We start from the raw sequence: 27,757 nt of genomic DNA on the forward strand, positions 1-27,757 counted from the left end.
CACAAACCTCCTGAAGTTGTCATGAAACCCGTTTTGATGAAACCCTGGAGTAATGTAGTGTTGAATACTCTTCATGATGTTGACATTAAAGAATGGAATATATATTCTTAGGAGTTATGATTCTACTGACCCTAACCTAACAGTCCACTGATGCTCTCATGAGAGTTAGCTGACATGCAGTTGCAAAGTTTCTTATAGTTAGTCAAATGTCTGAAGTGGACGATTTAAATAAAGTGTGACATGCAAGAAAAATCTCCAGAATGCAACCTGAAGTTGTCATTTCTAATGCAAAAACATTTACTGTTTTACAGTAAGTACTGAAGTACAATTAAACGGGGAAACTTTTTTTATTCCAAGTAAATCATAGGCTAGATACTTGTGTAAAATGCTGAGACTGTTCCCACACTGTAACTTACGATTCCTCTGTACTTTTAAACCCCTGAGAGCAGAAATGAGCCAATATAACGGCGAGAGCGTGAAGCAGCGCCAGCGGAGGGCGAGGCCGTGGGAAGACAGAGCCAAAAAAAAACCCTGCTGCCCACGTCTCCTGAAACGCTGTCGCATCCCTGCTTTTTGGCTTCGTTTTTCCTGTTCTGCGCAAATCAATGTAAGAACAAGCGCAGAACCTTCCTGCATTCTGAGAAGAATAAACTATGAGAACTAATGCTGGGATTCAGTCGGGGAGGAAATGACTTGCAGTTTCTGTATTATAGATCAGTTGCACAGTATGCATTCATTCAGCTCAAACTTGCAACGCTAAGGTCATGGGTTTGATTCCCAGCGAATGCATGAACTGATCCAGTGTATACCTTAAATGCAATGCAAGTCGCTTTGGATAAAAGCATCTGCCAAATGCATAAATGTAAATGGCTCAAACAGTAGATCACGGCTTGCAACAGCAAGGTCATGGGTTCGATTCCCAGGGAATGCGTGAACAGACAAAACGTAGACCTTGAATGCAATGGATAAAAGCGTCTGCCACTTGCATAAATGTAAATGTGTGTGAAACTACACGATGAAAAACACAAAGCTGTGAGTGTTTAAATGTCCTTCTGTAGTGTGCACTTGGCCAGTTGAACTGTAAGGTCGTGACCTCACTACACCAATGCTGCTGTTGCACCGACACTCATTTTATCATTTTCTTTGTTTTTGCAGCAGAAAATCAGTGCAAAAAACAATTTCAAGCTGGTTCAGGAGTGTGTGTGGCAAAAAAATACCCTAAATGTGGGAGGAAGAATGAATTCTTCTTTTATTAGTGAAAAGTGATATTTTATTATTGTGCTCTATGCATATCTGGATGAGAGTTTAGTCCCTGTTTCTGTCAGATTATGTAGTTCAGCCAAAATGGAGCGGTGTTTGATTACAAATAAATAAATAAATATGGTGTTTTTACATGTTTAGAAAACAATGTGCCCTCAAAAACATGTAAATGACTCTGAAACTGTAGAATGAAATGAGAATATAGAGTCACACTCCCCTCTAGTGGTCATAATAAGAACACTCAGACAGTATTAATATATATATATATATATATATATATATATATATATATATATATATATATATATATATATATATATATATATATATATATATATAAACAGCTTTTGTTTGAACCATGATTTATATTGTGATCTGAAAGCGTTAGAATGCTAAACACACACTTGCTGAAACACTTTGGTTCACTGTTTCTTTATTCAGGATGATTGTTAATCTTTATATTGATAACTACAGCACTGAGAGTGATAAATTATTATAAACTGCTGTACAAAGTTATATGAGTTTTGTCTATACTGAGATGTTGGATCAATAAAACCAACTGTGTTTTTGTGGTTATGTTTTGAGGTGCTAAATATTTCATGCATTTATCCAGCACTGCTCTTTCTTTGAACGGTTTTACACAGAAATCTCTTCTGATATTTTAAAATCTGTTTTCCTCTCATCCTCTCATTACTCCAGCTTTCAGTGTCACAGAAATCAAGCTGATAAGAAATATTAATTATTATTATTATAGCTGGCACACTGCATAAAAACAAAAATCAAAATTACAATAAAAAATAAAAAAAAAATAAAAAAATAAAAAACTAAAATAATAACTTTTTTTTTGAATGAGGAGCATATGTTTCATATCTTTCTACTTAGTTTTCTTTGAAACTTTGAAATATTCATGCAAAATCATGCAATATAGTAACGGAGGGTTTATATTTCTTCCATTTGCATGTGTGAATGTGGTATTTACTCACCAAAATAACTATGTGTGCTATGTCAGAAACAAAGAAAATTCAATATATTCTCAAAAAAAAAAAAAAAAAATTGTGGAAGCTAACTTAAAACCAAAAAAAAAAAAAAAGCTGTGTATTTTCTAAAACCAAGCTATAAATATTATTATTTTTCACCGGAAGCTAACTTAAAACATCCAACATATCACCGCAGTGAAAAGAGTGTTCAAGAGTCACAGGAGAACAAACTGAAATCTCTTCTGTATAAAAATAACTCTGGATTTATTCGATTTTTATCAAGTGTACTTAACCTTTGGGGCAACAGAGCGGATCTCAACATCCCCAACATGCTTAAAAACTCTGTTAATTACTGTTAAATTACTGTTTTTTTAGCAATTAAATTGATCCTTGAATTAAACTAATTTCTTAAAAATCGTAATGACTCTTTACATTTGAAAGGTTCTGTAAATATAATAACAGTCCTCATTATAAACACAAAATAATAATCAGCTTTATAATATTCAGTGAAGACATTTAGACTACATATTTGACTGGTTGATTAAATCGCACAGGTGCCGCGTGTAATGACAGCACCTGGCCGCCGGGTGTCGCTGTCGCTGCAGGTATCTCGCGCTCAGGTGACGCACAGCACAGGTGTCGCATTAAAACCGTGCGGCGGGAAAACCGAACACACACAAACTCACGGTGATGAGGGAGCAGTGATTCATGAGTGAGTATCCGGAGCGACAGCACAGAGAGTGATACTCAGGTTTGATGTCACGGGGCACATTTCGTCCGTGTTTTTATCAAAGAAACAAACTTGAAGCCGTCTTTAAAATGAAGAGATCTTAACGTTCAGTCGAATTCTTTAACTGACTTCACTTCAGATTCCCGTGGATCATGAGAGATCTACAGGAGTCAGTGTAACTCTGGTTTCTTCTGTTATTTCTGGAGAACTGTCAGTCAGTTATTACAGTCGCGTGAGGATCTCTGTTACAATCAACGGTCTACGCTGCAGGGGGGCGTCGTGACGTCATCACGCGAGTTCACCGGCGAAGGTCACCAGCAAAGGTCACAACTAATAATAATAATAATAAAAATAAAGATATTTGAAGGATAGAGTGCTTATTTGCGCATAATGACTGCTTGCAGACAGGGCTGGGTAGATTACTTAAAACTTGTTGTCAATTACTGATTATAGGATCAAAACTAGTTAAATCTAACCGAATAAAAAACAAAAACCAACCTAAAACTCAACCATCCAACTACCACCAAAAATAATAAAATAAAAAAAAAAATAATAATAATAATAATAATAATAATAACTAGATAAAAGAAGTTCGTCAAGACAAACTTTAGGGTAGCTTGAGAAACCTTAGCCTGAAAATTTGGAGAAGTTGTAAAAGCTTGAAAAGTTTAAAACAGATGTAAAGTTTAAAATTTAGATCAATAGATAGATGGATGGATGTTGATAAATGTTGCTAGCATGATTCTACATTATTAGCGTAATGTTAAGATGTTGCTAACATGCTTCTGATATGATTCGCATTTTAATGGCGTGTTTTCAGCACTATTAGCATGTTAATCATGTTGTTAATCATGTTTCTAGCATGATTGGCATGTCATTAACATATTGCTAGCATGTATATAGAATAATTAGCATGGTGTTAGTATGTTTCTAGCATGATTTGCATGTTGTTAGCATGTCTCTAACATGATTGGCATGTTGCTAACATGTTGTTAGCAACATTAGCATGTTTTTAGCATTATGTTAACATTTTGCTAGCATGATTAGCATGCTGCTAGCATATCTTTAGCATGATTAGCATATTGTTATCATGAGTAGGTTTTTTAAATCATATTTTGTCTAAATGATGAACCGAGTTTAAATGTTTGTCAGAACTGCATGTCTGTTTAGTGTTCTTGTGAAAATGTCTAAAATTCCTTAAAATAAGACAAATTTATGAGATGTGTGCACGCATCAGAAAATGCATAAACGTTTTATATTTTTTAAGCTTATGCTTTTTTTTAAGTAGATGCCACATGAAAAGCTGTAAATGATTTAATAACAGTTAGTTTATATTTCTCAGTTTATTTAAACATACAGAAGAGGATTTTGAGTTTTTGTTCAGAAATAGATGCGTTTAATAAATTATCTTTAACCCAGGGTTATTATAGTTATATATCTACAACTAAAGCCATAAAAAATATATATATATTTTTTGTTACTTAAAATAAATTCTTAAAATACAAAACAAGTTCAGCTTCTTCCCAAGGCAATATTTCTCATTTTTTATTGATCTTGATGTACTAAAATAACTAAAACTGAAATAAAAATATTTTAAAACAGAAATATATATATTTTTTTAAAAATAACAAAAACAACACAATTACTAAAACAATATAATATATAAAAATATAAAATATAAAAAGAAAAATAAACAAGCTAAAGATATAAAAATAAAAACTAATTCTAAATATCAACAAATATCTCAGACACTGGTTTAACTGCTGTCAGTTCTTTAAAAATAACTTATAATTAAATTATAAATAAACTTGTTTTTAATTTATCGTGATGTACTAAAATAAGTAAAACTGAAATAAAAATATTTAAAAACAACAGAAACTAATAAAAAAATTACAAAACAACACAATTACTTAAACTTTAACATAAAAGCTGGAGAAAATAAATCTAAAAAAATAAAATCTAATATAAAAAATCTCAATGATGCTAAAATAACACTGGTTTAACTGATGTCCGTTTTCTAAAAATAACTAATTTTCTTCCTATTTTCACTAGACAGCACAGCTGAAACCAAATGTGTCAGCCAGCAAAGCATAATCTGTTTTTTAAGCTAATGTTTTGCTTAGTCATGAGGTTTATTTCTGCTTGCGCTGAGCAGATGTGTGAAGGACAGCTCGGCTGTGTTTTGTGCTGCAGCTGGTGTGTGTTGCGTGATGCAGCCGGTGCAGATGCTGGAGGCTCCGGGGTTCAGACAGAGGCTGCTGGAGGCGTTGAGTCGGGGCAGACGGCAGCAGTACTGCCTCCCGCACACGCATGTCCCACGGGGCCACTGCCTCCCCCACACGCATGTCTCCCCGCACACATCCTTCAGCAGAGGAGAGGAGGACAGCGAGCTGCTCTCTTTCGTCACAGCCTCCTCCTTCTCTCTGCTCTCATCCTCGTCATCATCCTCCGAGAGCGAAAGCACGTCGACTCTCTCGCGCAGACGCAAACGCAGACCGTGGAGCCGTCATGGCGTGAGAGAGCCGCTCATCATGGGAAATCAGGATGGGAAGCTGAAGCGCTCGGAAGCGGGAGGCGCGGCGGATGAGAGCGCAGCTCACGACGGCACAAAGAAAGGATTCCACGGCAAGAAATCACAAGGGAAGGGAGGGGAGGGAGGGAAGAAGAAAAACAAATCCGACAGATCCTCGGTGTTTCCTCACATACGGAAGCGCAAGAACCAGAGCAAGGCGAAGGGCTTCCTGAGCGGATCCAAAGAGGATGCGCTGGACGAGCTGGATAATAAGACGCCCGATCTCTCTGGAGATGAGCTCGGACATTCGGACAGCAGGCAGAACACGCTGGACGGCCCGGAGGAGGAGAAGAAGGTGGCGAGCTCCGGATCCGACACGGATATGTACAGCTTCCACTCGGCCGCCGAGCAGGAGGATTTGCTGGCCGACATCCAGCAGGCCATCCGTCTGAAGCAGGGCGTGATGCTCTCCTCCACCGACGAGATTCCCTGGGACTGTAAACAAACCCAGAACACTCCCACCCCCGACTCGGAGCCCTTCACCGTGCTGGAAGCTATTCCTAAGCTGGAAAACGTGCTTGTTAGTGCACCGCACCTCCCCGAGGAGGAGCCGGCTGTGAATGGGCTCTCAGAAGAGGCCCTTTGTGCTCCGGTCGCTGTGGAAACGGTCACAAAAGAGCCCGAGGCCCCTCCTCCTCCTCCTCCAGTGGTTGCTGCCACAACCAGCACCACCAGCTTCCCTGACCTCACTGCTTCATTCGAGAGCGCCGTGGAGGCCGTGGAAGAAGATGATGATGTTCCCAGCACGGATACGGTGTCTGACGCAGACGGGCTCGGGTCCACGGGCTCACTGGAGTGTCTCACCGTCATCGAGCCGCCCGAAGAGACCGCCGCGTTCGTCCAGAGGCGCAAGAGCAGCGTGACGTTTCCGCAGGAGAGTCCTCTGGCCACGCGGCTGCTGAAGGCTGCGGTCAAGCCGTACCCGCCCATCAGCACGTCCTACATCAAAACCACCACGAGGCAGCTCAGCTCGCCCTCCTGCTCGCCCGCGGCCTCCCCGGCCCACAGCCCGCTCTTCACACGCCGGGGACCGGACCGCACCGAGAGGAGACGCGTCAAGCGCCAGCGCTCCTACAGCATCACCGGCCCCATCAGCCGCTCCGCAGACTGGACCGAGGAGCTCCGCACGCTCCCGCCGAAAGCGGCCGGGTCAGCTGACTTCCTGGAGTACGGCGGCTCGGAGGGGACACTCAGGACGGACACACAGCGGGGCTCTGCGACTCAGGGCTCCACCTGCAGATTCCAGGAGGTTTTCACAGGTGAGTTCTGTGCTCCATCTAAACTATTCTGGATGTCATTAAACATGCAACTATTATGATGGAGTTATTGATGTGTTCCATGCACTGAAGTTGCATCTCAAAATTCTTCCTATTTCATGCATCATCGATAAAAATAGTGTTTTTTTTTATCTGGTATATTAAACACAAAGTAACAAAGCAATGCATTTGTTACAGTCAAGCTTATTATAGTTCACTAAACTGAAACTAATACCATTAAAAAAAAAATTTAGTTACTTGAACTAAAATAAACTAACTAATATAAATATACTGTATATTAGTGCTGTCAAACGATTAATCGCGTCCAAAAAAGTTTTTAACATAATGTATATGTACTTTGTATATTCATAATGTGTATTTATAAATAAACACTCATACAGTACACATTTTGAAAATATTTACATGCTCATATTTATATAATTTATATAAAAAGCTTTTATTTTGGATGGGATTAATCGTTTGACAGCACTAATTAATATTATATATATAATATATATAGATATATATATATTATATATATATATATATAATATATATACTATATATATATATCTATATATATATATTATATATATATATATATATATATATATATATATTTTTCTAAATTAAAATGAGGAATGTTGCCTTGGTGAAAAACTGAAACAACAGACGTATTTCAGTTATTCAACAAGGCAACGTTCCTCATTTTAATTTAGTTTAACTTGATGTACTGAAATAACAAACTAAAACAGAAGTTAAAATTGTATAGTCTTTTTATATAAAATCACAAAAACACACAACATAATTACTTAAACTTTAACCAAAATTAAAATTAAAAACTGATTCAAAATATCAGTGATACTAAAGTAACACTGAACAAAGTATTTATTGATCTTTAATAAAGTTAATTAATAAAAAAAATGAACAAATAAGCACAAAACAAAAACCAAAATGACATAAATAATATATTATTGAACTGATTCAATTAATCTTAATTAACAACTGTTTGAAATGTTACACTTTCTTTTTTTTTCTTTTTCTTTCATTAGTGTTAGGCAGTGTATATATACAGTGCAGTTTGCAGTGCATTAGTATTCCATTCTGAGCACAGACTGAGTCTCTGTCCTGTAGAGAGGCATTATGGGATGGCTGGAGATGTTGTCATGTGTCTGAGCGGTGAACGGAATCATGTTGAGATTGATCGAGTCACACACGGACTAACAGCACAGAGCAGAGCAGAATCAGTGTGTGAGAGATGCAGATAAACCGGAGCGTCACTGAAAGAGAGGCTGCTCCTCTGTCTGTTGTTTTGTTCGTGGAGTGAATATATTCTCTCTCTCAGTCTGTGTTGTGCTGGCAGAGCTCTTTGTGTTAGTGACTGATGAACAGCTCTGGATCTGAATTCAGATTCCCAGAGCCTGAAGAACTCCACTAATAACATGACACCGCTTGTTCAGCACTAGCTGCGTTTACATGCAATTAACTAATCTGTTAGTAATCGGGTCGATGGCTTTATCAAAAAGACAACCCTTCATCACATCACTCCATCCGATCCAACTCACCTAAATAAAATTTGAGAAAAGAAACAATCCAATCATCAAGAAAAAATGGAGAATGTAAACACTGCACTCTCACTGTTTTCTTGATTGAATTGGATTAAAAAAATCAATTTTTGCACATGTGCAGAGATGCATATGTTTACATATATTTTATCTCTTACACACGTGTGTTTATTTACATCTCATTTCTTATGAACTGGTCAGTGCAGGAGACTAAATATTTGCTAAAAAGCTTTTCTGACTCATACATCAGCTTTATTTTTAGATATGCCATCTAGGCAGAAATGGCACTTATATTATGTTATATGATATCTGCCAAAAATATATAAAAGCTAATTGTGATCTTTTTTTTATTTCTCAGTTCTGACTTTCTTCCCCAGAATTGAGATATTTAGTTTATACCTCTCAATTCTGATTTTATTTTAGATAAGATATTGTGTTTATCTCTCAGATGGACTTTTTCTTCTCAGAACTGAGATCTAAACTCTGTATTGAACTGTAGTTTGAGCTCTGCAGAGGACCGCAGTGTCTTGGTTCGGTGGTGAGTTAACGTTCTCTGAATGCGTTCTGTTCTCTCGAGCAGATGGCGTGGTGTGATCAGGTCCATTAGTGACGTCACATGCTCGCTCTCGGCCAATCAGAACGATGGCAGGTTGCTGTAGCTCAGAGCACACGTTACTGTATTGACTTCTGAGCTCCTGCTGCGCTGCGGATCGATAGCAAACGGATAAACGTTACAGACGGTCATGTGACTCTGTGCTTGATAATCAGCAGAGGAACTTCAAGCCACATTTATTTCTATAGTGCTTTATATAATCCAGATTGTCAAAGCAGCTTGATGCTAGTATAGTTTTTATTCATATGTTTTTCTTAATTTTAGTTCAAGTTTAGTAGTTTTTACTTTTGTATTTTTTTTTTTTGTATGTTTATAGTTTTTATGATTCCCCCCCCCCCCCCTTTTTTATACATTAACATAAAACAAAATATTTCAAATAAAAAAAAGTTTTTTTTTAAAGCGTAATCACCAACAATAAAAACCTACTTTTTATGGTTTTAGTTGACTGTAATAACCCTGCTTCACAATTATGCACAATTTTTTTTTTTTTTTTTTTTTTTTTTTTTTTTAAGCGTAATCATCTGCAGTATTTGCCTACTGGTTATTCATCCTGAAAAGTTTCATTTTAATTTACCATTTGTGTTATCTTGCATGTGTAACAAGCCTCTACAAGCTTTCATGGCTGCGGTTGCCAGATTTCAAGAGTTTTAAATCAGAGCTTTTTTTTCCCTATTATCTTCATCACAAAACACAACACCCTTTATATATATATATATAAAAAAGAAAAAACAAAAAGCTCAAAAGAATCATTCAGTTCAGACTGTGAGCTCAAATAAAGCATTGCTGTGGATTCAGTAGAGACTCATGAATCATTCAGTTCCAGTGTTTTTAAGAAATGGACTGGGTTCTGCATGAGAAGCGGCTGATATTAGACACGCTCTCGTGGTGTGTTCTCCTCCTCTGGTCGATGGGGTTAAACACACCGTGTCAGATCTCTGTGAACGCCTGTCAGTCGCTGAGCTCCTCCCGCAGTGAGTCACTGTCTGGTTCCTGTTGCTCCAGCGTGTCAGCATTGTGTTTCAGATGCATTTTCTTGTGCTAAATTTATTTGATTTCCAGTATCTGCCTAATAAAGCCAGTGCTGATTTATTAAAACCAACATTTAATAACATTCATCTATACAGATGTGTTGATTGATTGAGTTTAATTGGTAGAACTACGTCTCCCATGATGCACCTCACCTTGTTTCTCATTGGCTGTATGACAGAATGTTTAAAGTGGGCTCCTCTGAGGTCTTATTGACATGCTAATGAAGTGAATGAGCTGTTGATGATCAGGCTTGTAAACACAGGACGCTCTGTGTGTGTGTGTGAGTGAGTCACGGCGTCTGTGTGTGACTGAAGGAACTGATGATATTACGGCGAGCTGAATATTAAGCAAATATATTAATCAAATAATTTTACCACAATACTTTTCACTAATCATGTGACTAATGATTTATATTTTCACTGTGTGTTTAATGTGAATGTGGAGACGGTGAGGAGTTGAAGCACTGCAGCAGTGACTCACTCACAATCACGCACACACTCGTTAATTGTGTTACTAATTAAAATCGCCAGCTGTTTCAAAACCAAACGTGTTGCTCAGGTTTTGAAACGCAGCCATTAGGTTCACATGCTGTTTGGAATGAAATACTCGTGTTACGTGCTGCATATACACACTCCCTATTTTTGGTGTTTAAAGGGATAGTTCACCCAAAAACTCGCCCTCAAGCCATCCTAGGTGTGTATGACTTTCTGCTTTCAGATGAATCCAGTTGGCGTTATATTTAAAAATACCCTGGCTCTTCCGAGCTTTATAATGGCAGTGAATGGGTGTTATTTTTCAATAGTCCAAAAGAAGTCCAATAAAGTGTATCCATCCATCATATAAAGTGCTCCGGCGGGAGAATAAAGGCCTCCTGCAGTGAATCGATACGCATTTGTATCCATATTTAAAACTTTATAAACCATAATCTCTAGCTTGCGCTAACTGTATGCTGGCGGAACGATGCACTTTATTGAACTTCTTTTGGACTATTGAAAAATAACACCCATTCACTGCCCTATAAACACCTAGGATGGCTTGAGGGCAAGTAAATCATGATCTAATTTTTATTTTTGGGTGAACTATCCCTTTAAGAAACTGATTTGGTTCTGAATTAGAATCAGTTTTCAGCCCGACTGTCTCAGAGATACTGTTATAGTTTTTAATCCGTTTTTATTTTCAGTTTAACTTAAGTTTTGTTGTCTTTTCTGTAACATGTACTAAATTCTTGTCACATGACCTCAATTTATTGCGCAGCATCCAGTTGTGATCTGCAAGTGATTATTTTACATTTTAAATCCAGTTTCGTTGTACCTTTTGACGGTCAGATCAAATGAGTCCAGAATGAGATTGTGGTTCAAAACAGAAAAAGTTAAAATCACCCCGATCTACTGCATACTGCTCATTCTGATGAATATAAGAGTATTATACGCTAGAAACCGACAGATTAATCAACCAATGTTTGGTCATTTTGGTTATTCCGTTTTTTAATCGATTGTTCATTTTAATATGCTGAATGTTGAGTATTATAGGCATTATAGAAGCTCTGAAAGACCCATGTTCTTGATGACGATTCTCTGCATACAGGAGATTGTTGTAGCATGCGCAGGCTTCATGCTGCAGGAACAGTGTGAGTGTAGTGTGGGACTTCACAGAGTCTGCTGAACGTCTGTGTGCAGGCCGGACGCTGTTGGAGCGCTTCTTCCAGCAGCAGGACTCCGGAGAGCCGGAGGAGGCAGAGAAGCTGTGCTCCAGGATCCTGGCCATGGGCCTCCTGCTGCCCTTCAGCGACTGCTTCAGAGAGACGTACAGCAGCAGCGGACAGATCGCTCCCAAGTTTGACGTGAGTCCTGTTAGTCTTCACTTTCCTGCGAGCGTCTATGCTCTTGTGTTCTGTTACATTTAATTCTGTAGTTTAAAGGAATATGAACACACTATTATGTATGAACACACTTGAGGTCGTCTTGTCCTTGTTCTTACTGGCTGAGGCTGGCGTCATGTGATCCGCTGCTCGTTTGTGATTGGCTCTTACTGTGCCAGGAATAGCTCTGCATCTCCAGAAGCTTTGAGAGGTGACTGAATCTGAAGCACCTGCAGAAAGAAAAAAGCTTATTATCACTCACCAGAACCTTTCCACCAAAACATCGCATACAGTATTGCTCTCAGAGTTTGTTCCTCATAATATTGTTCTGGCTGAGATTCGTGAGCTCGAGGTCATCAAACGAACCATGGCATGATTATGAGATTATGAGAGTTTTCACATGGACTATTTTTGCTTTGCCAGCTAATACAGTTTGTTTACACTAATTCAGTTAGAGTTGCCCAGTGTTTGTGTGTTTTTATAATGGCTAATATAATATCTAGAGAAAATGACACAAAATATTGTGTACATTTGCCTGAACATGTTTTTTTAAATAATAAATAGTCCTAAAATTAAGATTTGAATTGCATATAAAAATTCTATCCATTTGGGTTAAAATAATGTTGGTTTTAACTTTGCTAATTAAAAAAAACAAAAAAAGCTAATAAACTGAATGTGGTGCATATTTGTCAGTCATACGTAATTGAAACGGCTCAGATATCTATATTAGAAATAAGATGATTGTGTTTTAAATGCACAATAAAATGCAAATGCAAATGGTTGGATTTATAAATGTAATTAAATTGCTAACCATAATATTGCTAATTTTTAACTAAAAAAATATAATTGTATTCACAGTGAACATGATTTTACGCTATATGAATAAATGCACTGTATAAATAAAATCAAACAGGTGCAAATAGTTAATAAACTCATGTTTTTTGATTGCAGAAAGCTGACCTGTTTTATTTATGCATGACTGACAAATGTGCATCAGTAAGCAAGTTATTAGTTTGTTAAAATGGTTTAATCCAAATAAATTGAAGTTTTACTGTTTGCACAAGTTTTAATTTTAGGCCTGTCTGTGTCCCTGCAGCACAGAAGCAGTCATCAGTAGCACAGGTGTATTTGTAGCAATAGACAACAATACATTGTATGAGTCACAATTATACATTTTTCTTTTATGACAAAAATCATTAGGATATTAAGTAAAGATCATGTTCCATGAAGATATTTAGTAAATTTCCTACCATAAATATATCAAAACTTAATTTTTGATTAGTAATATGCATTGCTAAGAACTTCATTTGAACAACTTTAAAGATGATTTTCTCAATATTTAGATTTTTTTGCTCCCTCAGATTCCAGATTTTCAAATAGTTGTATCTCAGAAAAATATTGTCCTCCTAACAAACCATACATCAATGGAGAGACTATTTATTCAGCTTTCTGATCGTGTATAAATCTCAAATGTGGAAAATTGACATGCTCCAGGGTCACACATGTGTAAAGACCAGTAATGTTTGGAGCCGTGTAATGATCAAATGTGTCTGTTGGTGTCACACTCATAACTGAAATATTCCTGGATGAATCAACGTTGAATCGAATCAAAATGAAACTGGAATCTGATCGAACGCTTGTGAATCAATAACAGTTACAGTGACGGTTACGCTGGAGCTGCTTGTTTATTTTAGGGTGTGTGTTTGCTGCAGTGTGTGTGTGTGTGTGTGTGAACGCACGCAGTGAGACCAAAGTGTGTGTTCAGCGTTTTCATTACTTATTTACAGCGGTGGCTCTGTAAATCTGGGCTCTCTGATTGGCTCGTCCGCTGCTGACCGGTTTAAGGCGTCATCAGTCTCTCTCTCTCTCTCTGTGTGTGCTGCTGGGGCGAGCGAGAGGCTGTTGTGTCATAAAGCAACCTGATCTCACTGCAGCATCAGCATCAGCATCAGCATCAGCAGCTCCAGCGAGACGATGGACGTCCCGACACACCGCTGCAGCTGCGTGTGTCTGCTGCGTCACGGATGTGAGGACTCACACGGGAACCCAGAGCAGCTGCATGCGTGTGTGCTGCCTGTTGCCATGGCGATAAGCGTGGGCTGAGAGGATGGAGACTGTGTGCGGCGGTGCGTCCTCTGACGGGACGCTGGAGCTGTGGGAGGTTCTGGAGTTCATCAGTGGATGTGGAGAGGGTGGAGGAGCACAGCTGGACTCGATAGAGGTCCGCTTCTGCCGAACCCTGACTTACCTTAGTTCAGACAGACTCGGACAGACTAGTGATCAGATGCTTCCGTGTGACGTGTGCCGTTGGTTTATCTGGATGTCGTGATGTTCTGGGGTTCATGTGGATGCAGTGTTATTTCAGTAGCTTTATTATAGTATACTATGAGTTTTAGAATTACCGTTTTCATTCTAATTGAAGTTTTAGTAATTGTTGATGTTTTTTTTTTACTTTATTTTTAATAATTGTAGTACTTTACGTCTGTTTTTTAAATTTCAGGTTTAGTTTGAATAATTGTAGTACTTTACCTTTAATTAAATGCTTATTTAATCTTTTCTATAACTGAAAGTTTTCTTTTTTATTTCAGTAAGGTTTATTTCAGTTAATGTAAATGATTTTTAATAGAATTAGTTAATGATTATATTATGATTAATTCAGTTTTTTTTTTTTTTTTGAAGAGGTTTTAGTTTTTCGTTATTTAAGTTTTAGATTAGTAGTTTCAGTAATTCAAGTCAAACTAATAAAACATTTAAATGTTTCCTTTGGCAATTAACTGGAAGTATAATTAAAAGTTTATATATAGAAGTTTATTTCATTTATTTCAGTTCATGATTATTTCAGTTATCATACTTGTTTAAGTTACCAATAATATTGGTGTGATTTAATTTTGTTGTGTTTTGTAGGTTTTATTAGTTTTAATAAAAGGTTTGTTCATTAGTTTCATTTAATTTTATTATGTAATTCTTAGAAAAACTTAGTTTTAGTGCTACAGCTTAATCTTAGCACAAATGAGAAATGTTGCGTTGGCAACTAACTGTATTATCTGCTGAAAATATAATGAAGTTTTTATATATATTTCAGTTTTTCACACCGCTCCAGAGCAGTCCACAGTCAGACTAATGTGGAATATTTATAATGCACAAGTAGTTTCAATAGTGAATGTTGACATTATAATTCACTTTACTCACGTGTTTTGTGCCGTTGATGAAGAATGATAAGCCATGCAGGAAAACGGTGATTCCCAGTCTGCAGAAGAAGAATAAAACCCAAAGCAGCAGCAGCAGATGTGTGTGTTTGTCTCAGTCCGATCGTGAGAATAGGGAAATCAGAATACAAACCTCATCCTAAAGATTCCTGAATAGTGAGCTCCCTCCCTCGTGACCCTGTGTCTGAAAGCATGCAGGGAAGCGTTGTCCTGTGCTGTGTGAGTTTGATGAGGGTGTGTGTGTGTGTGTGTGTGTGTGTGGTCTCTCCTGCGTCTGCAGCACGATCAGCTGTACACATGGGCAGCCGTCAGTCAGCCTCCTCCGTCTCTGGAGCATCTGGAGGGACGTTTGCCGGAACACCTGAAGAACCTGTGGCCCCTGACCAGACCGGGAGCCGAGGACGGGCCCCGACCCACATACACCGAGGATGGTATGAACACACACACACACAGTATATTATTCAGCTGTGTCCCGTTTATCATATGCAGCCATGTTTTTTCCTCTGTTAAAACTTATGAAGTTGTGACATCCAGGAAGTGACACAATTTTTTTAATGCAATTTTTAATTTAGTGTTTGTCTGCAATAATAATTTTTTATCATTATTATATTTTTAATATTATGAATAATTTTTTTATTTAGTATTTCCTGTTTGCATTTTACTTTTAGTTGAAGTTTTAGTGATTTTGTTTGTTGTCGTTTTGTTATTATTAATAATATTTAATTCTATAATTTAGTGCTAAGCCAAAACATTGGCAATATTTAATGAACTATAGATGATGTTAATAATACAATAATAATAATATATAAAATATACATTTTACTGTATCCTTCTATATAATATATTCACATATATTCAATAATAATAATATTCACATTTTTAATCAGAACAAAAAATTTTGTATACATTTTTTAATATAAAAAAAAAACAAACAAAAAATATTATATATATATATAATTATTATTATTATTATTATATCCTCATATATTTTTTGGATAAAATAGCTAAATAACACACATCACGGCTTAAAACAAAAACCTAAACCTCATATAAATTTAAATAAAAAGGCTGGGCCTGGTATAATATTGAGTCTTGTCTCCTAAGGTGGATTGTTTTCAGGATTTGAGGTCTCTGTTTGTACCCGAAGCTCTGTTAGTCCTCCGATTCATGCAGTTATAGAGAGATGAGCTTCAGTTCAGATATTAATTTCCTCTCTCACTCAGCTGATATTAATCAAGAGTCACTGCATCTTCAGAAACAGGATCTGTGTGTGTTCAGAGAGCCTGCGGTGTCCTTTAATTCTTGAGGGTTCTGAATGATTTTCTTATTATTTGTGTGTTTGCAGCGGTTGAGGAGCAGGAGGGTGAGTAACTCTGTCACGCTCATGTCATCTGTGCCATCGCCTCATTTCAACACCGTCACCGCTGAGCTTTACTTCAGAAATATTACAACAATTCAATTCATTTTAGACTTCTTTGTTTACTAATGTTGCCTAGCAACAAGCAGCGACTCATTCACTCCCTGCGTCCTCATCAGCTCTGATCATGTTCACAGCATTCACGTGATCACAGGACAGAATTAACTAGATAAAGTTCGTCGAGAAGTTGTGTTGAGAAAGCCAGGCCAGAAAGTTTACAAACGTTTTAAAAGTTTGACGGTGTTTAGTTTGAAATCGATTCGATTTAAAGATTAAAGTCTGAATGTTTTTAAAACAAATACAGTCTATTAAAAAAACACAATTAGAAATGATTGACAGGTAGGTTGTTGCTAAGGTGTTGCTATGCGGTTGCTCTGGTACTCAGGGTGGTTGCAAAGGTGCTGCTATGCTGTTGCTAGGGTATTAAGAGTGGTTGCTAGGGCGGTTGCTAGTGTATCTAGGGTGGTTGCTAGGCTGTTGCTATGCGATTGCTCGGGTACCCGGGTTTGTCGCTAAGGTGTCGTTACATGATTGCTAACGCACTCATGGTGGTAGTTAAGGTGTTGCTTCACAGTTGCTAGGGCACTCCGGAGGTCACTAGGGTGTTGCTATGTGGTTGCTAGGGTACTCGGGTGGTTACTATACAGTTTCTAGGGTATGCAGGGTGGTTGCTAGGGTGTTGCTATGCGGTTGCTCTGGTACTCAGGGTGGTTGCAAAGGTGCTGCTATGCTGTTGCTAGGGTATTAAGAGTGGTTGCTAGGGCAGTTGCTAGTGTATCTAGGGTGGTTGCTAGGCTGTTGCTATGCGATTGCTCGGGTACCTGGGTTTGTCGCTAAGGTGTTGTTACATGGTTGCTAACGCACTCATGGTGGTAGCTAAGGTGTTGCTTCACAGTTGCTAGGGCACTCCGGGGGTCACTAGGGTGTTGCTATGTGGTTGCTAGGGTACTCGGGTGGTTACTATACAGTTTCTACAGTATTCATTGCTAGTTTCTATGTTATTTTTGATAGATAACAAAAAACAAAAAATAATAGATTAAATAATTCTATGGTTTAAAATAGTACATAGAGAGGAAGCTTCATTTAGTCTCAAGGCATTCTGGGAGTTTAAGTTTGAATTTTGATAGTTGGAGTTTGAATAGTCTGGGCTCGTCTGAACATTCCGTTAATGTAAGTCTATGGGATTTTTATGATTTTTAATCTTTAGTTTTATGAAAACCATAAGTGGGATCAGTCTGAAATGGTATAGCAACTGGCTTCAGATCAGTCTGAAGATCTGGGCTGGGTTTGGTGGTTCTAGAGTTAAAGCTCTCGGAGGAGAGAGTCAGCGGATTCAGGAAGAATAATAAGAAGTTAATGTAGCATTTCAGAAAGTTGGCTTTCTCAAGTCAGCTTAATAACCCGCTGCATACTGAAGATCAGCGTCATGACAGTGTACAGTGATTTCTAGTCAAACATCTGGACACATGATATTTTTAAAATATATATATATATTTGTATCATAACATTTTAAATAATATATATATATATATATATATATATATATATATATATATATAATATATAGCTATATATATATATATATATATATAAAATTTTATGTATTTTTTTCTTTACAAAACTAAGTAATGCACAGCATATAAATTGTTTCTAAATATCGGTTTCTTTACAAAACTAAGTAATGCACAGCATCTGCGTTCATCCTTCAGTAGTGCTCATGAAGTTAGTGTTCATTCTGTGACTAGATGTGATTACAAACAAACTTGCAGAAGGAAACTGATTGTTTTGAAGCTTCGTTCATATTCACAGACTCTTATTTTGTGTGTGTTTCAGAGCATCAGGCCATCGTCTGTGACCTTAAGAAACAACAGGAGGAAGAAATCCAGCAAATTCAGGTGCGTCTGTCATTCATCTTTCTGAGGCCCTTGGTTTTTCCCCTCTCTTTACATCACATCTGCATCATGGTATTTTATATATACATCTGTCCAGGAAGCATGGTAATACGGTGGTACTTTTTAATATTTAGGTTGAAGCAGCATCGTCACATGTCCTCTTGATAAATCTGAGAAATGCTTTAGTCTTTAAATGCAGCACGTGTCTGTCTGGAGCTGATGGATGGATGGGATGCGTGAGAAGCTCGTCTCATGATTAATTCATCAGTTGATTGGTTCTGATCTCCTGCACGGACGTCTCATTTCCATATGCGCTCCATATTGACTCATGCAGGTTATTGGGCTGATTGTGGTGTTTGTTTCGGTTCCCTGCTGCTGGACTAATGTTTAATCGTTCCCAGAGTTTGTTTAATTTCAGAAACCGAAAATAAATATCTGTCATGAGCTCAGGGGAAGTGTGCTTCAGTGTGCACTACCAGCAGAGGGCAGCATCAGTGCATACTTCAGTCCCTCAGACGTTTACTACAGTAGAAAGCGAGTGGACCTTCTGTTCATATTATATACATACACACAGACACAGTTATTCATTATAATAATTACATATTAATATTATATAATTATGTAAATGCTTTATTTAAATTCAATTTTTTATTAAAATAATTATTTTTTTATATATCTTTTTCAAATTATACACAATAATTCATTAATATATTAATTGAAACAATTTTAGTTGTTTCAATTAATTTTATTAATATAAATTATTGTTAAATTTATATTTGTTTTTTTATTTATATTTATTTATACCAAAATTGTATATGCAATTAACATTAAATATATTATTATGAATAATTGTTTACATTTACATATAATATAAAATTTATTTAATTACCTATTAATATGTAAATGTAAATGCATTGTTTTGAAATAAACATTTATTAAATAAAATTCAAATAAGTATTAAACAATTATTATACAATTATAAAATTATATCCACACAATTAATGATTAAAAATTGCATTAATATGTTAATATAAATAATATGAATTATATCAAATTATTACTATAAAATATTGTGATTTTTTTTTTTTTTTTTTTTTTTACACACACAATTAGCAATTATGAGTATACACACTTATGTAAATTCTTAATACCTTATTCTGTTATGCTTATTATTAACTATTAATTTTATCTAATTATGTAAATGTTTAATTTTTATTTTAATAAAGTTTGAAAAATAAGTATTTAATTTTAATTAAAAAATGCTTACTTATTAAAATTTTAGCCTGGCGTGGTGTATACCGATTCAAAACGTCTGTCAGAGCCACTAAGAGACGAACAGGGTGACGCTCACTCTCTGTGTTTCTCATTAAACATCAGTGTGTCCTGCTCTCTACCGGCTCCTTTGGAGCCTCTGAATTCGGAGGATTGTGGGCATCTATTGTCATGTTTTGAGTCCGTTGAGTCAATCGGTTCTGTCCACACTTCAGCTTTGTTTCTTCCCACAGGAAACATGTTTAACCGTGTGACACAAATGCATGTGACTTCGCGGAATCCAGTGGAAGAGAAACCCAGGTTCATGTCTGTTTCTGTCTGTGGCGTTCGTCTGCTTTTCATCACGCCTGTCTGTCTCTCTGCAGGAGGAGTCAGTGCTGAAGACGGTGCGTCTGAAGCAGGAGCACATCTGCGTGATCGAGCAGCTGGAGCAGACCATCGAAGACCTGCGCTGTAAGATTGCAGAGCTGGAGAAACAGCAGCCCCTGCTGGAGCAGGAGGTGCAGACGCAGGACCAGGAGTGTGGAGGAGAGGAGCGCCTCCTCCCGGACGTCTGCCATGTGGACCTACAGACAGAGAACACTGCGCTGCTGCCGCTGGAGGCCAAATCGGTGCAGACGTCTCCTATGGACGAGAGCTTTAGGTTTAAAGTGCCTCCTGTGGAGGCGCAGGGGCCCGGGAGGAGCGACTCCTCGCTCCCGTCAGAAACTGAGACTGTTTCTCAAGCGTTTGTGTGCATGTGCCAGCAGCAGCCGGGCGCTTCGATGCCGCCTCCACCACCACCTCCTCCTCCATCCGGGATGTGTGCACCTCCTCCTCCACCTCCACTTCCAGGAATGAGCGCTCTTCCTGCACCTCCTCCTCTCCCAGGCAGTTCATTTGCTCCTCCTCCACCCCCTCTACCGGGAATGGGTGCACCTCCTCCTCCACCCCCTCTACCGGGAATGGGTGCACCTCCTCCTCCACCCCCTCTACCGGGAATGGGTGCACCTCCTCTACCGGGAATGGGTGCACCTCCTCCTCCACCTCCTTTACCGGGAATCGGTGCACCTCCTCTACCGGGAATGGGTGCACCTCCTCCTCCACCTCCTCTACCGGGAATGGGTGCACCTCCTCCTCCACCTCCTCTACCGGGAATGGGTGCACCTCCTCCTCCACCTCCTTTACCGGGAATGGGTGCACCACCACCTCCACCTCCTCTACCGGGAATGGGTGCACCTCCTCCTCCTCCACCTCCTCTACCGGGAATGGGTGCACCTCCTCCTCCTCCACCTCCTCTACCGGGAATGGGTGCACCTCCTCCTCCTCCAGGTCCTCCGCCGTTGGCTCCAGGTCAACCCCTGTCCTTCGGTTTGGGTTCTCTTCCTCCTCCGCTCCCGCTGGGTCTGTACGCATTAGGAGCAGCGCAGGAGAAACCTCCTCGTAAAAGTTTGGTGGAGCCTCCAAGACCCATGAAACCGCTGTACTGGACTCGCATACAGCTGCACACCAAAAAGTACTGCACTGCTTCACTCTTTTACAGTCATTTCTTTATTTTGCACTGACTTACACACATGGCCAAACTGTCACACTCACTGTAGTTTTTGATGAGGCATCACTATTGCACACTAGTGCTCATAGTTAGTGATTTGAGAGATAAGACTTTCACCATTTTAAGTCGCTGCATCATAAAACAAATTTAAAAAATACAATAGAGGAACATCTACAGACCATAAAATCACTCTCTTCATGCCAGACAGGAAGAAAGCACCTAGAACACTCTAGCAACCAGGATGCAGTGGCCTAGCAACACCATGTTAACCACCCATTATAGCATGACTTACACAATGCAAATAAGTGTAAATGATGAACAGATGCAAATATTTAATCTTTAACACGTTGAATGTGCGTCAGATTTCAGCCCATAATCAGAACTATATATATATATATATATATAATATATATAATATTTGTAAAAAAATATATATTTATTTCTTTTAATGTAGTTAGTGAATATTTTTTAAAGTCTTCATTATTTTTAAATAATCATGTATGGTTTTGTGGCATAGTTAATTTGAGTCCGGGGAGAAATGTTTAATTTGTCATTAACTGCATCAGTGCAAAAAATTATAATAATAGTCCTGACATTAATTAGAACATTAATTCTCTTACTGAAAATATACTGCATTTATTTGATTTATTTTACCTGCACATGTGATTCACCAGATTCACTTTTCATGCTGAAAAAAACCCCCTAGCAACCAGGATGCTGTGCCCTAGCAACATCGTTAACCGCCCACAACATGAAGTCTTTCACAGTGAAATTTATTAGTGTAAATGATTTTATTCTGTGACAGAAAGAGTGTGTTGTGATACAGGAGACATTAAACGAGCAGAGCGATGGAGGAAGTGATCACTTACACAGTTTACAGAAAGACACCACTGACCAATCACAATCAAGTGTTCCAGAGAGATGCGGAATCTAATCAGATCAGCTAAATTAAAAGGAGTTAATGTTAGAAATATATCTAATTTGTTTTGATTCATATTCAGCTGCAGAGATGTAATTTGTTGGTAAAGCAGGTGTTTTCCTCCGCAGGGATTCTCATTCTGTCGTGTGGGAGAAGATCGAGGAGCCATCAGTGGATTTTGATGAGTTTGTCGAACTCTTCTCCAAAACAGCAGTGAAAGAGAAGAAGAAGCCTCTTTCAGACACCATCAGCAGGTCAAAGACCAAGCAGGTGAGCTGTTATGTCTGCGGCTGTCATCAGCTTTTTTCTTTTTGATTTAAGTCAAAGTTATTATATATATTGTTTCAGAGCTATAGAAGCTTGCCACAGGGTAAAGAAAACAAACAGGTCATTTTAAAATCATTCCACATTTAAAATAAATACATACAAAAAAATGCAAGTCAAGTCTGCTTTATTGTCAATTCTTCCACATGTACAGTACATACATACAGAGAATTGAAATTGCGTTACTCTCAGACCCATGGTGCATACAGATAACACTAACAATAGAGCCTAAAAATACAGATAGATACAGATCAAATATAAAATACAACAATACAAATAAGGGCATGTAAAAAAAATAATAAAATTAAATAAAGCAGCGCAAGGCACATGGCAGATGCAAACCAGTGAAGTGAACAAACAGTGCAGATAAAAAGATTGTAGTGCGAAAAAACTTATTCAGTCTGATTAAAGTGACAAAGGGCTCAGAGAGCAGTTCTTTTATTTAAACTGACTGAAGAGGTAGTAGAATGACGTCAGTTCTATGCTGAATGAGGTAGTGAGCAGACCAATGCTGCACAAAGTGTCTGGTGCATGTCACCGTATGTTAGTGGGAGGGGGGAATTCTAAGTTTATAAATCTTAGTTTACATATTGCAATTTAGAGGTTATATCACACAATTGTTTCAGAGTGAGTTTTTGTCTCACGTTTTCAACTCTTCTGCTCAGAATTGCAACTTTATATCAAGAAAAACAGACCTCAAGGGATTTTTTGCATTACATTAATGAGAGCTCAGGGAAGATCTTTTAATTGTCGTTTAAACAATGCTGAATAGTCTTGGAAAAACTTGATTCTCATTGATTTTTAAACACTTTAAAATAATGAAGATTATTTATTTAAAAATTCAATGTACTACACTGTTGAATAATTTACAAATAAAATTAATAAAAATATAAAATATTAGATTTAAATAAAATCAATAAAAAAATAAAAAAAAATATAAAACAATAATTATTATTATTATTATTATTATTATTTAATTTACAAATAAAATTAATAAAAATATAAAATATTAGATTTTTCTAGATTCATGTGTACAGCACTGATTCCCGTATTGAAAAATTAAAAGTTTTTGTAGAGAAATATGAGGCGTGTTGTTCGGCCGCATTTTAACATGTTTTAATATTCTTCGTATGTAACTTTATAAAGTGGATAGTTCTGGTCTTTGATTCTGATTGGCTGAGCCACGTTCAAAACTGTTGTAAATTACTCTACAAAGTAACATTTACGTTTGTGTGTTGCTTGGCAACCACTTTGTTGCAACCACAACTGATTCTGAGGAACTACATTGTTTGGTGGAAGAATACTGTTTTTATTAATATCATTACACTTTGTTTATTAAAAAAGGAGAGATGTCCGGTTCCTCTGATCCTGACGGAATGAGGCTGTTTGAGCCGGTTGGTGATTGAGATGGTAATTCTGGAGACCCGTGTCCTCCAGTGATGCTCACGTCATGTCCGAGGCGTCTGAAAAACATTAGCAGCTGCTTCTGTTTAACCCTTGTTACACATTTGCATCTGTTTTGACTGGAAGAGATGCATTAACATTTCTAAAAAATGCATAGTTTCTAAAATCCCACAGAATGCATGTCTTTTTTTCCGATTTTTTTTAAATGATGTTTTTAAGAGATTTAATCATTTTCGTGTTCGGGTCATTTTGACCCGGGTTTGTGTGGAGCACCATTCTGTGCCAAAAATACTTTGTAACATTATCTATGAAGTTATATTAGTTATTATAATAATAGTGTAATATTAGTTATATTAAATTCCATTCATTCATTCCAATGGGATTAATACTAGTAATTCTCAGATTATAGGTTCTTAAATTTTCATAAAATATAGATATATTGAAATGAGATACATTTTATCATAATAATCATCATTTTTTTTGTTATGTTAATTAAAAAATAAAAAAATAATCAAAAAATATCTCCTCTTTTTTTTTTTTCCATTTCTATAAAAGAGGTAATAACATTGCCGCATTTAAAACGTTAACAGTTTTTGACACTCACATATTATTGATTAGTAACTGATCAGATATTATTTTGGCTGAAAAGTTATGACTGTTTTATAAACGAACGATTCTTCAGTTCCAGCCGGACTCAGAAAGCAGAAATAGTCTACAGATTTTGAACTGGCTAAAAGCAGCCGTGTTTCGTCTCTCATGTTTTAAACATGACGGAATAATGAGTGAAATAATTGGCGACTCGTTTCCGTGTCTGTCAGGAGTTGCCCGGCAACATTTTTCTTTGATAGAGTAACATGTTTTGTTTGGACTAATTGCCTGCAGTTGATAATTGTTGCGTTTTACTCTGTAATGTGACCTATTCAGGGTTCATGCAATAAAAGAGCACTTTTTCTCCGCCGATTGCTCATAGCTGGCATTTTTTGCGGAAGGAAAGGTTTGAAGGTTGATTAGAAGCATGGAGAGAGCGTGTGGACGCTTCTGTCTGCTGTGTGTTTTTGGCAGCAGAGTCAACAGCAGAAAAAAACCATCAAGCGTCTTTAAAGCTCATTTGTTTGCCAGAGTTTCCGGTCGAATTAAAACAAACGTTTCTCGTGCAGCTCTGGAGATCTCTGCGGGAATCTTCTCATCTGCGGCAGCTTCCTGTTTCAGATCGGATGAATTGTGGTTCAGGATCCAGATCTGTATTGTGGCCTGGTTCCTCTCTGGTCCGCTTTTCATCACCTCTCAGCTCATTGTCCTCATGACAGATAAAGATCAGCTGAATGAATTGTCTTTTGTTCTTCAGGCTGAAGTCGAGCCGAAAACACTTTCCCGTTCAAATCAAGACGTAATGAGCAAATAGATGCAATTACACACACAGACGCTGTAGTGATCTGATGATTGACTCGCACTCGTCCGACATTAAGTCATATTTGAATAAATGTGAGGATTACAGCTTCATATTATTTGGAAGCAATTCATCATTGTGTCTTACAACATCTTTAATACGTGACTTGATAATAGAGCACCTCAAGTGGTTTATACTTTCACATTCAATGGGTTTTAATGTTTTGATTTGAGTGCATGCAGTCATTCAGGGGTGTGTGTGTGTGTGTGTGTGTGTGTGTGTGTGTGTTGTAGGTGGTGAAGCTGCTGAACACCAAGCGTTCTCAGGCCGTAGGGATCCTGATGTCCAGTTTACATCTCGACATGAAGGACATTCAGCACGGTCAGAACCGTTTCTTTTTCTCCTCTAATGCACAGCTTTGTTATTCTGCCTCTTCATATTGTTGTATGATTGAACATGAAGCACTTCTGCACTGACTCTCATCCAGATGTGTGCTTGTAAATCTGAGTCACTGCATTCTTACCATGTATTTATTCTGTAGTAGGAGTTAAATGTTTGTTCTTGTTTTGTGACGCGTGGTTTGCGGTCACCAGCGGGTCGAGGTGGATGTAAAGCTGAGGTTTTGTTCTGGCGAGCTCGTTTCCTGTTTTCTTTTCCACGCTGGCGCTCGGTTCTTGCGTTTGAATGCGCGGTGTCCGGGCATTGACGTGGTCTTCTGTGTTGTCTGGGTGGCAGTGAGGGTTTCCTGATGCTCTGATAGGCTGCAGGTCACCGGAGGCTCAGGGCAGCGTCTGCATCAAACGCCATCAAATCCAGAACCTATCAGATGAACCCTGAATGTGAACCTCCTCTGAAAACACTCAGGCATTCAGATCCCTGCTGTACTTGTTTTTAGAAATATATTCCTTCAAAAATGATTTAATGGAATCCATCATGCTGCAGGGAACCCACTTAAGATAAAGGATTTTTAATGATGTGAGGCCAGATTTACAGGTTGTTTTAAATATTTTAAGAGTTTAGAACTTTTATAAAACTAAAAAAAAAAAAAAAAAAAAAAAAAAAAAAAAACATTCGTTCATCTATTTTTATTTATTTGTAATTATTTATTATTTTTATTTATTCATTTTATTTTTATTAAATTCAAATACTAAATGTAATTAATTTAAAATTAAAATAAGTTGTTTATTATTTTTATTTTTTGTTTTTCACACCATTAACATAGCCATTTTATCTGGCATATATCCTACTTAAAATAACATTTAGATTTAAAAATGTAAAAAAAAAATGGTCCATTTGCGGCTGTATAATGTTGTTTTAGATATTTTAAGATTTTATAACTTTATTATAAATCTTACAATTTTTTTTTATTAAATCTATTTTTTATTTATTTTTAATTAATCGTTCTTTTCATTTCTTTATTTTATTTATTAAATTAAAATAAGTGTAATTATTAAAAAAAAATAAGTTTATTGATTTTAATTACATCTTTTTTTCTCACCATTAATATAGCCATTTTAGCTGGCATAGTACTAATTATAAAGCAGACAAACTCCTACTTAAAATAACTTTCAGATTTAAAAGTGTAAAAACATTGGTCCATTTGCTGCTGTATAATTGTGTCTGTGTCACAGATGGTCCAGACGAGTGTCTTTAAGTGTAAAACGACACCGCAGCATGAATGTGAATTGCCTGTAATATCAGAGTCGTGTTATGATGGGATGTTGGTCGGATGTGTTTCATGTCTCTCGTCTCAGACAGAAATGTGCTTGGAATGCCAGCAGAACTTGTGCTTAATTTCCATCTAATCAGTGTGTTTATGCGTTTGTGAGCTCTCATGCACATGGTTTGTGTTGGTGTGTGTGTGTGTGTGAGAGAGGAATTCAGGCCTCGTCTGTCGTATGATGTTGTGAAGCTCAAATCGAACGCAGACGTGTGACGTCACACACTGGCCGCGTTCCTTCCTAATACACACTCAGAGCTGTTAGAATCACACGTAAATGTCGAATTTCAGTGCAGCTTTCGAAGGCTGTGATGCTGTTTATTTTTCAAACACTTGCTATGGGCATTTTCAACCATCCATAAATTCTTCATTAATAAAATGTAAGTTTTGCACGCTTTTTTTTTTTTTTGATGCATTTAAAAACAAAAAGGGATTTTTTTATATATCTATTTTATTCCACTCTATTCTACCCTGCTAACGTTTGTCAAATTAAAAAGCTTTACATTTTCTACTAAGAATCTTGTCATGATCTGCAACGGAAGACTATTAATCGCTAATGAACTGTAAAAATCAGCCGTTACTTTTTTTTTTGTCTATATTAATTTTGTATTAAATATCACTTATTTTAATCCTTAATGTTGAACTCTAAAGGGATACAAGGCTACAGTTTTAAAATCTGATTCATCTGCTGATTCCTGTCTAATGTGTGTATCTGTTTGTGATGTGTGTGTGTGTGCAGCGATCCTGAATCTGGATAACACTGTGGTTGATCTGGAGACGTTACAGGCGCTCTATGAGAACGTAAGCAGATCCTCTTCTCTCTCT

The 27,757-nt window shown here is 37.4% G+C and overlaps 1 protein-coding gene across 7 annotated transcripts in view; it reads left to right on the forward strand.

Moving 5' to 3' along the window:
* The first annotated feature begins 2,790 nt into the window (after window positions 1-2,790).
* The window catches only part of LOC109058838 (formin-2-like), a 44,349-nt gene continuing 19,382 nt past the window's right edge, over window positions 2,791-27,757 (forward strand). The window contains exons 1-11 of one of the 7 annotated variants that reach the window (XM_042768162.1): window positions 2,791-2,949; window positions 5,123-6,798; window positions 11,679-11,842; window positions 15,347-15,497; window positions 16,412-16,429; window positions 18,317-18,378; window positions 20,013-20,646; window positions 20,683-21,142; window positions 22,226-22,367; window positions 25,506-25,593; window positions 27,672-27,733. In XM_042768162.1, the coding sequence (XP_042624096.1) occupies window positions 2,804-2,949; window positions 5,123-6,798; window positions 11,679-11,842; window positions 15,347-15,497; window positions 16,412-16,429; window positions 18,317-18,378; window positions 20,013-20,646; window positions 20,683-21,142; window positions 22,226-22,367; window positions 25,506-25,593; window positions 27,672-27,733 (3,603 nt within the window). In that variant the 5' untranslated portion in view covers window positions 2,791-2,803. Of the gene's footprint in view, window positions 3,291-5,122; window positions 6,799-11,678; window positions 11,843-15,346; window positions 15,498-16,411; window positions 16,430-18,316; window positions 18,379-20,012; window positions 21,143-22,225; window positions 22,368-25,505; window positions 25,594-27,671; window positions 27,734-27,757 lie in introns of all 7 variants that reach the window. The other 6 variants (XM_042768163.1, XM_042768160.1, XM_042768164.1 and 3 more) reach the window with 6 other exon arrangements.

The sequence above is a fragment of the Cyprinus carpio genome, chromosome A12 (genome assembly GCF_018340385.1).
Source record: "Cyprinus carpio isolate SPL01 chromosome A12, ASM1834038v1, whole genome shotgun sequence".
Classification (NCBI taxonomy): domain Eukaryota; kingdom Metazoa; phylum Chordata; class Actinopteri; order Cypriniformes; family Cyprinidae; genus Cyprinus; species Cyprinus carpio.